This window comes from Fragaria vesca, linkage group LG6 (assembly GCF_000184155.1).
Source record: "Fragaria vesca subsp. vesca linkage group LG6, FraVesHawaii_1.0, whole genome shotgun sequence".
Taxonomy (NCBI): domain Eukaryota; kingdom Viridiplantae; phylum Streptophyta; class Magnoliopsida; order Rosales; family Rosaceae; genus Fragaria; species Fragaria vesca.
The window spans coordinates 3,437,218-3,451,398 of record NC_020496.1 but is presented as its reverse complement, the minus strand read 5'-3'; the positions used below and the strand labels follow the sequence as shown (position 1 = coordinate 3,451,398).

General features: G+C 37.9%; 2 protein-coding genes across 2 annotated transcripts; both read left to right on the top strand.

The window, feature by feature from the left end:
- Window positions 1-1,397: 1,397 nt before the first annotated feature.
- Window positions 1,398-1,967, top strand: LOC101310437. The gene is made up of 2 exons (XM_004304843.1): window positions 1,398-1,671; window positions 1,771-1,967. Exons 1-2 carry the CDS (start codon window positions 1,398-1,400, stop codon window positions 1,965-1,967), a joined length of 471 nt encoding a protein of 156 aa, XP_004304891.1.
- A 5,008-nt stretch (window positions 1,968-6,975) lies between these two features.
- On the top strand, window positions 6,976-10,570 carry LOC101299876 (malignant T-cell-amplified sequence 1-A-like). The gene is made up of 8 exons (XM_004302227.1): window positions 6,976-7,217; window positions 7,679-7,760; window positions 7,860-7,927; window positions 8,022-8,119; window positions 8,775-8,911; window positions 9,115-9,182; window positions 9,830-9,893; window positions 10,159-10,570. Exons 1-8 carry the CDS (start codon window positions 7,207-7,209, stop codon window positions 10,174-10,176), a joined length of 546 nt encoding a protein of 181 aa, XP_004302275.1. The 5' UTR covers window positions 6,976-7,206; the 3' UTR covers window positions 10,177-10,570.
- The last annotated feature ends 3,611 nt before the right edge of the window (window positions 10,571-14,181 follow it).

Below are 14,181 nucleotides of genomic sequence, written 5' to 3'. Positions count from 1 at the left end.
AGTCAAGGTTTATTAAGAGATTTAATTTGTGAGTAGTAGATATATGGATAGGTTAATCAACGTCTCTTCTCGGGATCGTTTTGTGGTGGGACCACTCATTGATCCAAGTTTGATTTGGGAGGTCTTCGCTTTTTGGTTGTGCGTACATCCGTTGGTGTCAGGATGATTAGTTGAGGTTTCTAGTGCGATTTTGAAACGGGTTCTGGCGAATATCGGAGATTTGTGGAGCTTTTGAGCTCGAAGTTAGAGGACTTGCCTTTCGTGTGCTTTAGGTTATTTCTTCTGGAACTTGAGCTGAGTTTAGCCATGAGTTTTGATTCTTGCTTGAATTCATGGTTGGTTGGTGAACCACAAGGTGTAGTAGTGGGTCTTGTATAAAAAAATGTATCTTTGCTTTTGTTAGTCGCATGTTATTGCAAGCTCGGTTATCGAAGAATCTTTTTGGTGGGAAGCCGTGGCCCTGGAAGGTGTAGGAGACTTGAGCATGTCTGATTTACAGATTGTTTTCTGCTATCAGATTTATTGTTGTTAGAGGTAGAAAAAGAGGTGTGTTTGTCGGGTTCAAAGGTTTTGGCATTTAGAATCATTATTGTGGAATGGCTAGAGTGAGCCGTGTGTTTTTAAATGTTGCTCTTGGGGTCGCGATTGCACCCGAATAAGTAGCATGGCTGGAGATGTAAATTTTGTCAATGCTTAAGGAAGGTGTTCTATTTATGTGGATTTCAACGTCAAGTTTGGCATCATGAATTGACTGTGCCAATCTTCGTGGGCATTATTTGTCATTTTTGTTTATGGCGAGCAAGGAGGAATATCCAATTTCCACATGATAGTCATGCTTCAGATTATCTTCTGGTTTGTGGTAAAGAGAATAGTGGAGATAGCAGAATCAGGAGAGAGTTGGAATTCCCATAAGCTGCTAGTTTGTGGTGCATAAAATGGTAATGTAATAGTTTTGGTGGAGAGACCTAAGTGACGTGGTATTGATCTTTTCATAATGTCATTTCGAGAATCGAGGTTATCATCTGTTGGTGGACTGGTCACTTAGGCAGAGCAAGGTTGTCTTGTGGACTTGCGAGAGCTTTGACTCCGCGAAAGACTCTGCGAAGTGTCTCGGTATTAGAAGTGATTGTTACAGTTATGCAGTGTGTGCATCCTTAAATATGTTCAATTAGCAGGTCTTAATTTTGACCCCTATGAGCATGTGGGAGTGCGTGAACTTGAACTTTAGTTTCCTTGCAAGTGGGCTTCATTGTTGAGTTTGTGAGCAGCGTAATGACGAGGTTGTTACGTGATGTTAGGAGATTTTAGCCCGATGGTGATAGTAAATGTATGCGTTTTATTTGGGTTAACTATTTCCATTGCTCAAGAAAGAGTGTGCATACCTTAGTGGTAGTTCAATGAATGATTTAGAGTCTTCGAGAAGATTTAAAATAATTCAGGATTCAAATGAAAAGGTTAAAGGAGTCAGAGATAGACTCAAGGCAGCTCTTAGTAGCCAGAAGAGTTTTAAAGATGTCCGCGGGAAGGACCATGAGTTTCAAGTGAGTGTTTGGGTGTTTTCAAAATTGTCTCCTTGGAAAGGGGTGGTACGTTTTGGTAACGTGAAAAGCTTGGTCCGAGATTTATTGGTCCTTATGGGTTTTAAGATCAAGTTGGCTCTCTTGCGTATCGGTTAGTTTTGCCTCCGGAGTTATCCAAGATACATAATGTGTTTCATATATCCATGCATGTTTCGCAAGTTTATTGTTGATCCCTCTCATGTGTTGCAAGAGCAGCCAATTAGTTTGAAGAAGGATTTGACTTATGATGTGGAGCCGGTACAGGTTCTTGACCGAAAGGAGCAAATGTTTAGGAACAAGTCAATCCCATTTGTCAGGGTGCTTTGGAGAAGTCATCAAGTAGAGGAAGCTACTTGGGAGTTAGAGCAGCAAATGAGGCAGCAGTATTTCTATCTCTTTGATTGTTAGGTATGTAAATTTCGAGAACGAAATTTTTATGAGGGAAGAATTGTCACATCCCGACCCTTAAAATTTTACCTTATTTACTAGCTTGGTATTAATAAGAATTTTACCGTCTCCGTCAATAAGTTATGGTTTAATTGGTCCCTAGAGGGGTTTTGAGGGACGATTATTTCGGAGAATTCTTCATAGGAGAAAAATATGACGATGGTAAAATTGGTAAATTTTAGCTAGTAAAAGGTAATTTTTATTAGGGTATTTATTTTTCGGGGTGTTTTATTTTGGAGTTGGTGTGGGTATATAGGTGTTGGACCGGTTTGGAGAGGCCCAAACCCATCTCCCTCTCTTTCTTTTCTCTTTCTCTCTCCCGGTTTTCCTCTCGAGCCATCACCCTGCCGGAACTTCAACCCGACCGTTCACCGCCGTCCGGCCACCAACCGCCACCGCACCGGTCCCGTTCGGTCGGCCTCCAACCCAGCTTCCATTGTTAGAGTTAGTAAATAAATTGGGAGATGTTGTGTTTTGGGGAGCACGAAGGCTCCAAGAGTTTAAGGTTGGATTTGGATTTTCAGAAGTGTATGCATGTATTAATAGAAAGGGTTGTCCATTTTCAAGAGATGTTATGTCGAATTTTTGGTAAACTTTCCTTGGAGGTGGTCCCCGCAGGATTTACTTCGGGTTTCAGGGTGAAATTCTGGGTGGGTCTTGACAGGAACAAAGCTACTGCTTTGCAGATTCAAAGCTGCTGCTTTGACTTTGTTTTCTTTGTCTTCCTATTAAGATGTGTCTCAAATGTTTGCGCAAGCTGTTCTATATCAGTCTCCTCCACTTTAGAAGAACTCGACCTCGAGTATATGTCAGGATAGAAAACGTCATCATCATCAGCTTGGTAGGCATGTATGTCACTAACGTTGAAGGTCTTGGATATTCCCATAGTATCTGGCAGATCAATGACTTATGCATTGTCATTGATTTTCTTGATAATTTTGTACGGTCCATCCTTCCTGGGCTTGAGCTTGCTGTAGGTGCCAATAGGAAACCTTTCTTTTCGTAAGAAAATCATCACAGTGTCTCCTTCGTTAATCTTCTCACTCCGATGAGAATCTGCAATAGCCTTGTACCTCTCATTAGTAACTTTCAGTTTCTGCTTAACCTCATCTTGGACTCCCTGCACTTCTCTTGCCATTGACGTAGCCGCTTCACTAAAATCCTTACCCTTTGGAACATAAGCCAAGTCAACCACAAGTTTAGGAGGTGAAACATACACCACTGAAAATGGTGTCCTTCCAATAGAGCTGTGAACTGAACTGTTATAGGCAAACTTAACCTGAGGCAAAACAACATCCCACTGCTTTGGCTTGTCTCCACAAGTACTCTGAATCATATTCCCCAATGTTCTATTAGTAACTTCGGTCTGTCCATCGGTTTGTGGATGAGCGGTAATGCTTCGATTGAGCGTAGTCCCAAATATCTTCCACAAAGTAATCCAAAAATGGCTTAGAAACTTGGGGTCTCGATCAGAAGTAATAGACTGAGGCACTTCCATGCAAACAGACCACTTCTTTAAAGAACAATCTTGCAATGTGAGAAGCGTCAGATGTCTTCTTACATGGTATGAAGTGTGCCATCTTTGAAAACCTATCCACTACCACAAATATAGAGTCAACTCCTTGTTGTGTCTGAGGTAACCCTAATATGAAGTCCATGGTGAGGTCTTCCCAAATTCCCTTAGGTACTGGCAGAGGCGTATAGAGTCCTGTATTTCAAGATCGTCCCTTAGAAGATTGGCAGATGTAACACTTACGGACGATGTTTCCCACTTCTCGTTTCAGCTGAGGCCAATAATATCTCTCCTCCAGACTCGCTATAGTTGTCTCCCTACCTAGATGTCCACTTAAGCCACCTCCATGTAATTCTCGAATCAACATCTCTCTAAGTGAAGACCTTGGTATGCATATTCTATTTCCTTGAAAAAGATACCCTTCTTTGATGAAGAAGTCGTTGCAGGGTTCTTGCTTCACACACTTGGCCCAAATTTCTTTGAAGTCTTCATCTTCCTCATAAAACTCTTTCAAAAATTCAAACCCAATAACCTCTTGAGAAAGTGTAACCAATAGTTGGCTTCTTCGACTTAACGCATCTGCAACACGGTTAAGTGTTCTACACTTGTATTTGATCACAAAAGGGAACTTTTGTAGGAAAGTAACCCACCGGATATGCATTTTGTTCACACTTCTTTGACTGTTGATATATTTCAAGGCTTGATGGTCGGTGTATAGCACAAATTCCCTCTGCACTAGATAATGCTCCCATTACTTCAAGGCACAAACAACCGCATAGAACTCCTGGTCGTATGTACTCCACTTTTGCCTAGCTTCATTAAGCTTCTCAATAAAATACGCCACTGGCTTTCTTTCTTGAGATAAGATAGCCCCTATTCCTACTCCACAAGCATCAGTTTCTACCTCAAAAATCTTGTCAAAATCAGGCAAAGCTAGTACCGGTGCTGTGCTTAACTTGTACTTAATCATGGCAGAGCTCTTTTCCTATTCTTCACCCCATTGAAATCTGTCTTTCTTCAGACATTCGGTTATTGGTGCAGTGAAAGCATTGATATTTAGCACAAAGCGGCGATAAAAGGTTGCCAATCCATGAAAACTTCGTACGTCACCAACAGTTTTAGGTGTAGGCCATTCCTGAATTGCTTTCACCTTGTCTTGGTCAACATGTATACCTTTTGAGCTAACAATAAAACCCAAAAACATAAGCTTCTTGGTCATGAAGCTGCACTTCTTCAAGTTCACGTACAACTTATTTTCTTAGAGAACTTGAAGAACTTTGCGCAGATGTTGCAAGTGTTCTTCCTTGCTCTTGTTGTAGATTAGTATGTCGTCAAAGTATACCACCACACACGTCCCAATATAAGGCTTCAGGACTTGATTCATCACTCTCATGAAAGTACTAGGTGCATTAGATAATCCAAACGGCATGACTAACCATTCATAGAGCCCATCTTTGCTTTTGAATGCCGTCTTCCATTCATCGCCTGGTTTGATTCGAATTTGATGATATCCACTTCTTAGATCAATTTTAGAGAACACTACTGAGCCACCTAGGACATCCAACATATCTTCAAGTCAAGGAATCGGAAACTGATATTTTATTGTGATCTTGTTGATTGCACGGCTGTCCACACACATCCTCCAGCTCCCATCCTTCTTTGGTACTAACAAAACAGACACTGCACAAGGGCTCATGCTTTCTCGAATGTGTCTTTTTCGCAGCAACTCTTCAATTTTCTCTCTAAGTATCTCGTTCTCCTTAGGGCTCATCCGATAATGAGGGAGGTTAGGTAAATTAGCCCCAGGGACAAGATCGATTTGGTGTTGAATATCTCGCATAGGAGGTAGTTCATTTGGAAAATCATCATCCAATAATTCTTCAAAATCCTGCAGTAATTGCTGGACTTCTTTTGGAATTTTCTTCTCCTCTTTGTTGCTTTCAGCCACCATTACTTCCCTAACTACCAAAGGATAAATAGCTTCTGCATCCTTCACAAGTTCTTCCACCTTTTCACCAGGTTCAACAACAATAAGAAAGTTAGACTGTTTTGGTGAAACCAAATTTGTAGGCTTGGTCTTAGGCTTCAAAGTAATATGGTGTTTTTCCCATATGAACAATACTGTGTTTTCTCTTTCATTGTGGATAGTGTTGACATCATGCGGCCACAGTCTGCCTAGAAGTATGTGGCTGGCGTCCATGTCTACCACATCACGTTCAACTTCATCTTGATAGAATTTCCCAATTGAAATTGGCACTTTATATGTTTCGGTGATGCGAACTTCTGGGCCTTTCTTGATCCATCCAATGGCATATGGAGCCCTATGTTTCGTAGTAAGAAGATTGAAGTGTTCCACCACTTTCTTTGAGACGAAGTTCTCGCAACTTCCACTGTCTATTATCAATGACATGGGCATTTCTTTGATAGTGCATGTACTCCAGAAGATACTATGTCGCTGGTTTTCTTGTTTTGTTGAACACAATAGCCATTGAGTAACTAAATTGTACTCCCTCAATGGAAGGGGGCTATATATATATATATATATATATATATATATATATCCCTCATCGATATCGTTGCCAAAAGAAGATAGAGGCCCCTATGCAGTCGGATTTGGCTGGCCAGAAAGCCATTTATTTTTGCCAGACATTTGTTACAAACCCCCACGACTTAAGCGCACTGTTATATATAGTATTGCATTAAACATCTTGTCCTAACCAAAAACATTAACCTAAATCCAAAAAATAACAAAAACACAATTTAATCCTTCTAATAGTTTTCTCACAAAACACAATTAACTTAGGGCATAAAATGTTGTGTCTCAAAAGTTTTAAAGAGTAATGGGTCATATGCCATAGTCATATTTATGTCATGCCATAATTGTCACTTTGATGCACTAAAACTAAGCTTACACAACAAAAATCGTGCTAACTGAAAACTCACTATATAATCACTCTAATTTTCATACAAATGTTTATAAGTTAGCCACACTATCACTCAAAGAATTTCATGTAAAAACCGTCATATGCTTGATTTTCATACGCCTAATACCATTTGATTTAGCGACATAGTCTCTCTTTAAAAAATATGAGGTTATGAGTTTAACTCACGAAAAACTAATTGTAATATTTGAGTTATTTACATGATAAAAAAATAAAACAACTTCATACTTCATATGAACAATAACTATTATTAGAACAGATCACGAGGTGACCCATACCCGCAGCAACCCACGGGGATTTTGTCTAGTTTCCTTCTATTGTTGCCATTCATGCCTCAATACCTAGTTGTACAACCGACAATTTTTATGCTCTTCCCCATATGGATGTGGACTTGGGGACTAGTGGCATTAAACGCTTCAACTTTATTTGTTGTGCAATGATGTCCTAGATTATACGGCCCATTCAGATAACCAAATCGTTTAAGCCCAAACATTATCTCATTTCGAGCCAGGCGAGTGTAAAAGCCCGCAAGTGGCGCACCACTTGCCTCCAACGAGGAGTCGCGGACTATAGTTCGCAGCTGCGAAACTGATCCCCGCACCAGTCTCAGTTTTTCCAGGAAAAATAAAAACAGAGCTCAAGGTTTTAGTGTTCGGTTCTATCCCGCCCTAACCAGTTGATTTTTATTTTATTTCTACTTGGGAGTCGAAGATCATAGATCTGTTCTTTCCTTCCATCTGCAAACATGTTCAAAAAGTAAGCTTATAAACACAATCCCGCATACAACTATCTATCAATGTTATTTTGTATCTGGGTTGGCACTTGTTCCATTCTTTGTTGATAATTGACACGGATGATGCATAGGTTTGGTTTAATTCGATGAACCTTAATTAAAGATTCTTGCTTTGTTTGATTATGTTTTTCTAAGGGTTGTAATTTTCGATTTTTTGGCTTTGCATTTGTGCTTTTTATTTTTTATTTTTTTATTTTTTCTGGAGTAGAAACTAGAAAGTAAGGAGGTGAGTTGGGCAGTTATTTTTTGTGGTTATAAGAAAACTTTAAATGATTAGATACAAGTGTGAAATGTTGAACTGTCTCTGGTGAGTTTATTTTTTGTGCAATTATGCTGCTTTTTGGAGAAGCAAGCTCTTGAACTGTGCAATCTATCTCGCTAAACATGTTTTTCCATCACCAATTCATATATTGTTACAATGCAGATTTTCAACTGAAGAGGTATCGGCACAAAACCAAGTAAAGGCATCTGTCCAGCGTAAAATTCGACAAAGTATTGCAGAAGAGGTAAAACTATTCTACGACCAGTGGCCTCTACATAGTATTACTGATGCTTCGAGATATATTTTGCTTATGTTTTTGACACAAATTTAACTCTACTTGCAGTACCCTGGACTGGAACAAGTGTTGGATGATTTGCTTCCAAAGAAATCTCCTCTCATTGTTGCTAAATGGTTTGACTCTGTTGTTCCTGCTAATACGGTTTACTTCTAACTCTGCAATAATAACCAATTTATCTCATAACTTCTTTCAACCTCCACTTGGCAGTCAGAACCATCTAAACTTGGTGGTGGTAAACAGTGTGCCACTATTTTTCAACATACGTGATGGACCATATATGCCTACTCTCAGACTGCTTCACCAATGTAAAATGTTCTTTCCAAATAAACTATCTGTATCTCATTTTAGGTTGTCGTGGTTTTTTTCGGTCAAGTTATTTTTTGGCTTCTTCCTTGTAAGGGTGTAAAAAAGATTTAGGAGTGAATGATTTGGCAGGATCTTCTAATAAACTGCTAAGTGGTAGTTGTACCAAAAACTTTGCTTCTGTTTACACTTGAGAATAGAATGATAAATGATTTGTTTTAACTCCAGGATGATGATGGGAATGACTAGACAGTTTTCACAAATTTTCCAGAATAAATTAGTAAATAAGAAGGTATTTTGAATGAGATGACAATAGAAACCATCTAATCTGTGGGATCAGCAAATAAGAATGAGCCCTACTCTGAGGAAGCAGTTCTTGTGCTTGGAAGAATCCATTCAACAACATGCTGGTACCATAATGAAGAGAGAAGGATTTCATAGTATATCACAAGTCAAAAATTATGAATTTAGGGGAAAAAGGTGGAAAGGGGCATTAATAGGATCAAACTGCTCTTAATAATTTTTGTTTGAAAATACCATAATTAATTTCGTTCTATGAATCTCTCATGCAACTACATGAATTCCCTTGTTTTTGGAATTTTTCCTCAATAATGTGTATCCGGGAATACCCGGAATCTTTTGTTTTGGTTTTGGCAGATCCAGATATAATGAAAAAGTTACAAGTAGATAGGGGTGCCATAAAGTTTGTTCTTGCTGGTGCAAACATAATGTGTCCAGGTTTAACTTCTCCTGGTGGTGCTTTGGATGACGAAGTTGCTGCAGAAACTCCTGTGGTAAAACTCCGACATCCTTTTTTGTTTTTTGTTTTTCGTTTTTTGCTTCTTTTTGGTTTCTTATTTATGGTTCTGACTGAGATTTGATTTTAGAAAATAAAAAAAGTTCAGGTATTATGTAGAATTGATTTGGATTAGTTTCCTTCACATGTAAGGGAGATAAGAAGTTTATGATTCTGATCTGTGGGACTGCATACTGTCAGGCAATAATGGCAGAAGGAAAGCAGCATGCCCTTGCTATTGGCTTCACAAAAATGTCAGCAAAAGAAATGTAAGTTAAGGTCTTATATTAAATTTCAACTAAATAGTGTGAGAAAAAGGAAGTGATGGAGTATGCAGTGACTGATTCAATCTTCAAATATCTGACAGACAATGTTTAAAACTTTACTGATGTGTCTTTCTGGTTAGCCAAGTATTATCCTCATTTATTGAATAAAAGGAATGAAGAAAGAGTAACTATGGTTGCTCATACTCGCATTTGATAATACATCCTTGTCTACCACATGATTTCTGCTCTACAAAGTACAAACACCTTAGCATTGTTTACAGTTTTATTCTTTTTATTCCCACTTGTTATTTGGTATAAACCTCAAGTAGCGTAACCAATTGTTCAATTTGTTTGATTACTGCTTCTCCTGTTATCCTAAGCCTGTAAAAATGTGGAAGAGATATTTGTTAGTTGAATCCAATATCAGTAATTTGTATTTGTTGACCTGGAATGACATGAAAATTTTATTGTTGTGCGGTTGTGCCTCAGTGGAGTAGGTGGTCAATGTAGACCTTTCTATTTGGCACCGTCTGTTATATAGACATCTCTAAGTTCATCTTATGGCAACATCATATGTGTATCAGAGTTAGATTACTTATCTATTTTTGATTGGTTTATTCAACAAGTTGAGTCCTCTGTTTGGCGTACAGTAAGCTGATCAACAAGGGAATTGGAGTTGACAACATGCATTATCTTAATGACGGTCTTTGGAAGGTATGCCTGCACTTAATACTGTCATTGTATCTATGATCCTTCATGTGTACTTGTTATTGTTTTTTATTTATTAAAGCAGATATTTCCTTTGGTAGAATCAGTGAGGCATTGTCATGCCAAAACATTTGTTCCTTATAATGGTATGCTTTCAAATGATCTGATGAATTGCAATCACTAAGGAGTAGTCATGCTATGGCATCTACTGAATATTATAATGGTCCTTTCTGTATTGTGGGTGTTCCTTATTGTTTGCCTTGCTTTGCAGATGGAACATCTAGATTGAGGATATTGGCGATTAACTGTGCTTATCATCAGGAAGAAATGAAGAATCTTATGTTTATCTATTTCATAAGTGTTCGTCTTCTGAGTATCATAACCCAGCTTAAAGAGTTACGTACCCTTTCCCTGTCAATTGGCCTTATCTTTGTATGTTGAGAATCATCCTTTTCAGATATTGTAAACCTTGAATCAAGCTCGTTCTGTTATGGTGAATCTCATTTTGTTACATTACTAACAGGCTTTTTCTTATGTTATGCTGAGCCTCCAATGGATGTTCTTGAGTAAAAAATAAATGAGGTCTTGACATTCTATCTATACTCTTCTGATGTTGTAAATGATGTTTGTGTTATTTTTGATGAAATTAAGCAAGAAAGCTGGTGGATTGATGATTTGGATTACATGGGGTACAGTACTTAAATTTTGGTTGTCTCATGTTTTGTTACTAAATACCAACTAATGAATGATTAAATTTCTGGAAATTAGTTGTGCGAAAATGAATACTCGTATGAATTGGGCGGATATCTATAGTGTGAATTTTCTGATGACAAAAAAGGATTTTACAATGGGCTAAATCAAGTACTGTTTTGACTTTTTATTAGAAGTATAATTTTTTTGGATGAGAACTATTATGACTAGAAATTATCTATGGCCTCAATATTAGGCTTGCGGTCTCTTTGACGGAAATAACACTATTTACATAATTAACAGCTTGCAAATAGCGTGCGCCTTCCACGCCTTAAACGGTGGAGCTTTTTGGTACCTATGTTATAGGAAACCATACGACTGCCATTGGAGAAATTTTCCAACGCTCTCAGAGAACCACGTGACATTGCCCGGTGGTTCTCTTTACCTATATGATGTTTCCACGTGGAAATTTTGATACCTATGAATAATAAATTAAACGCTTAAACTCTGTCGTTAAGGTTGCCGTCATACAGTGCAAAGACATCTATCGCTACTCCAGTTTCAATACGTACTTATCTGTTCTTCAACCTCCCTCCAGACATGAACATCATCTCCTCTCCTTCATAGGTCTCGTACTCTAATTATTGCCTCTCATCAGCTTCATCTCCTTTCTTCTTCTTCTATTTTATGCTTCTTTTTTACTCTTCTCAACCGACCTTTTGATTTCGCCGATGTCGGTGTTCTGCAAAATATTGAGATCGCCGGAATGATTGAGTGTGCCCCGCCGGAGAACATGAATCTATCCTGAAAGCATGGGCTATTCTAGGGATAACCCGTTCCAATAATCTATTTGGAATCAAAAAGGGATTGAACTTTAATTAATTTGTTGGTTCATTGATTCTGTATTTCTGTTCGAATTCCAGTTGTGTTGTAATCTGGTTGTTTCAAACACCAGATAAGTATGATAAATCCAAGTCCCATACTAATCAAGTCTGGTTGTGATGTCAATCTAAACTAGTCTCCTCTGCCAAACGCCTCCTAATAATGAATATAGGTGGGTTTGATTTGGTGTAACTTGATTACATATACTAAGTATAGAATCAATTTTCTGTTCTTTGATTCATATCAAAAGTCATGAAGATGAGAAAAAGAAAAGAAGAAAAGAGGATTGCAGATCTGGGTATCTATCAACCCCTCTTAAAATCTGCAGATCTGGGTTTGATTTTTTTTTTTTTGCCTTTTTCTGACGGCAAGAGAAAAGAGGTGGAGAATTATGTTAGTTTGTTGTTAACTGACAATCAGACAAGTCAAAATTTCCACATGGCAACATCATCTTATAGGTAAGGAGAATCACTAGACAATGTCAATGTCACGTGGTTCTAAAAAATTTCTCACTGGTAACCATTAGAAGCTCCTCACGGTTCCAAAATACTAGTGGAATCATGATCCCTTCCACCGGTCCGAACGCCAAGTATTTTATCCAAGAACACGTAACACCTGTAGACTCATCCATCATCCATATGTTAAAAGATTTAGGAACTTCATCTTCTGCTTCATAGGTCAGAAGAACAATGCATTCTTTCAACACAGCAAGGCCCCTATAATGTCTCTCGTTATAAAAATCAAAACAATCTGGCACCGGTATCCGATGAAATTGCTCATCACTCGTATCAAATGTAAGCAAGGATTAAAATTTCTGTGATATATTCGATATATCCTCCGATATCTCCTTTTTTTGAAGGACTGATATATCTATAAAGGTTAATATCTTATCTTCCACCGTATCTACAATATTTCCTCGATATTTAAGAAATATCGTCAAATATCACCGATATTCAGGAAATATCTCCGACATTTATGATATTTTCGATATATCACCGACATATTAAAAAAATATCTGTAAAAAATTGAAATGATATCCGGAAGAGAAGTAATTCCCTCGAGGTGTACCCCAATGAAGAGTGGTGGTTTCGACTCTCGAGAAGAGCATGATTCCTTTCGAGATATATCTGGATGCAGATTGATCTATTACACAATTATCAAACTTGAAGATGAGTGGATAGTGGAGGAATATTTACACTTGAGAAAGAGAATGAGTATAAAATAGAGAACACAGGTGTACTGGTGAGACCGTGAGTCTGTGACATAAGATAGAGAACACAATTATAGAGATGAGAGAGAGAGAGAGAGAGAGAGAGAGAGAGAGAGAGAGAGAGAGATGTGAGTCATGTGACTCCAACGTCCCACACTCCCACCATATCTTGAGTGATTACGATCATGCCTCCCATGATCATGGTTATAGAAGTACTAGGTATGGAGCGCAAGAGGATACCATGTATGGGAGGAGGACTAGAGGTCCAAATGATGATCAAGATGTTGCTTCAGTTGCGCTAAGTTTTGATTCTATCAGTTTAGGTAGTGGGACTGGAACCTCAAATGAATCCCAAGAAGACAACAATCAATATGGCTATAATGTTTATGGCTATAATCAATGCGCGAAAGTCAGTGATCAGTCAACCAGTTGGATTCATCCTTACTATCCACTTATAGGGGAAACAATCAGCAGCTCTAAAGACATATATGATTATCATATTCAACACTACAATTTGTACTATATGAGTTATATGTCTTGGTCTGATTATTGTACTTTTGTGGACCAGCGTGTGTCTTATGACTCTTATCAACAACCTAGATTCTCATTCTAGATGTAGATGAAGTTGATGTTTGTAATATTTATATATAAATCCAATAAATTAAATATTTTCGAAAAAAAATTCTTCCCAAAATACCGTATTTTTCCCGGGTTTCCCCGATATATCCGAAATCTCCCTTTTTCAAATGACCGATATATCTACTGATACCGATATTTTAATCCTTGAATGGAAGGATGACTTCCTTATCTTCCGCAGCAAATGCCCACCAATAACAAATTCCCTTGAAGTGCAAGACAAAAGAAGGAGCCCAAGAGGGGCGACATCCTATAGCGAGGGGCGTAGCCAATAGAGGGCGAGAGAGGTCAGCTGACCCTTCTCAACATTTGAGAATTGTTGCTGATTGGTTGAGTTTTATGCTTCTTTCATATGAAACCAAGTCCATTGGCTGAGAATGACCCTTCTGAAATAATTGTCCACTATTCCTAGTCTAAAGGTTAAGATAGGCTAACTATATTATGACCAGACAATAAATGAAGCTTATTTACAGTCTAAGCTTATATGTATTTATCTTTCTTTAACAAAAGATTTTGCTTGTGACTTGCTCAATAGATTCAAGCAACAATAAGAAGAAATATTTGTCAATTTCTCGGGTATAAGTAAAGTGTATAACACATTGGACTATTAGTTTTCTTCTATTTTTACACGGCATCAATTTATTTTATTTTTTTGGGATAAATCAAACAATGTGATATATTTTTTTAAAATTGAAGCTATTGTGGTTGATGATTTTAACTATATATAGTATAATATATCATTATTAACATACAATGACTATGTAATTGTGACTTATTTAAATTTTGACCCCTGCTTAGAATTAAAATTTCTGGTCTAACGCCTACTGCCTATAGCTGTATCAACATTCTCGANCCTCTCTACCAAGAACTTAGACC

Excerpts from the sequence above, each read along its gene's own strand:
- LOC101310437 (XM_004304843.1), top strand. The coding sequence starts at position 1,398 with ATGAATGATTTAGAGTCTTCGAGAAGATTTAAAATAATTCAGGATTCA. Across the intron at positions 1,672-1,770 it reads GTTGGCTCTCTTGCGTATCG|AGCAGCCAATTAGTTTGAAG; the intron begins GTTAGTTTTGCC and ends ATGTGTTGCAAG.
- LOC101299876 (XM_004302227.1), top strand. Across the intron at positions 7,928-8,021 it reads CCTCTCATTGTTGCTAAATG|TCAGAACCATCTAAACTTGG; the intron begins GTTTGACTCTGT and ends TCCACTTGGCAG. Across the intron at positions 8,120-8,774 it reads TCTCAGACTGCTTCACCAAT|ATCCAGATATAATGAAAAAG; the intron begins GTAAAATGTTCT and ends TGGTTTTGGCAG.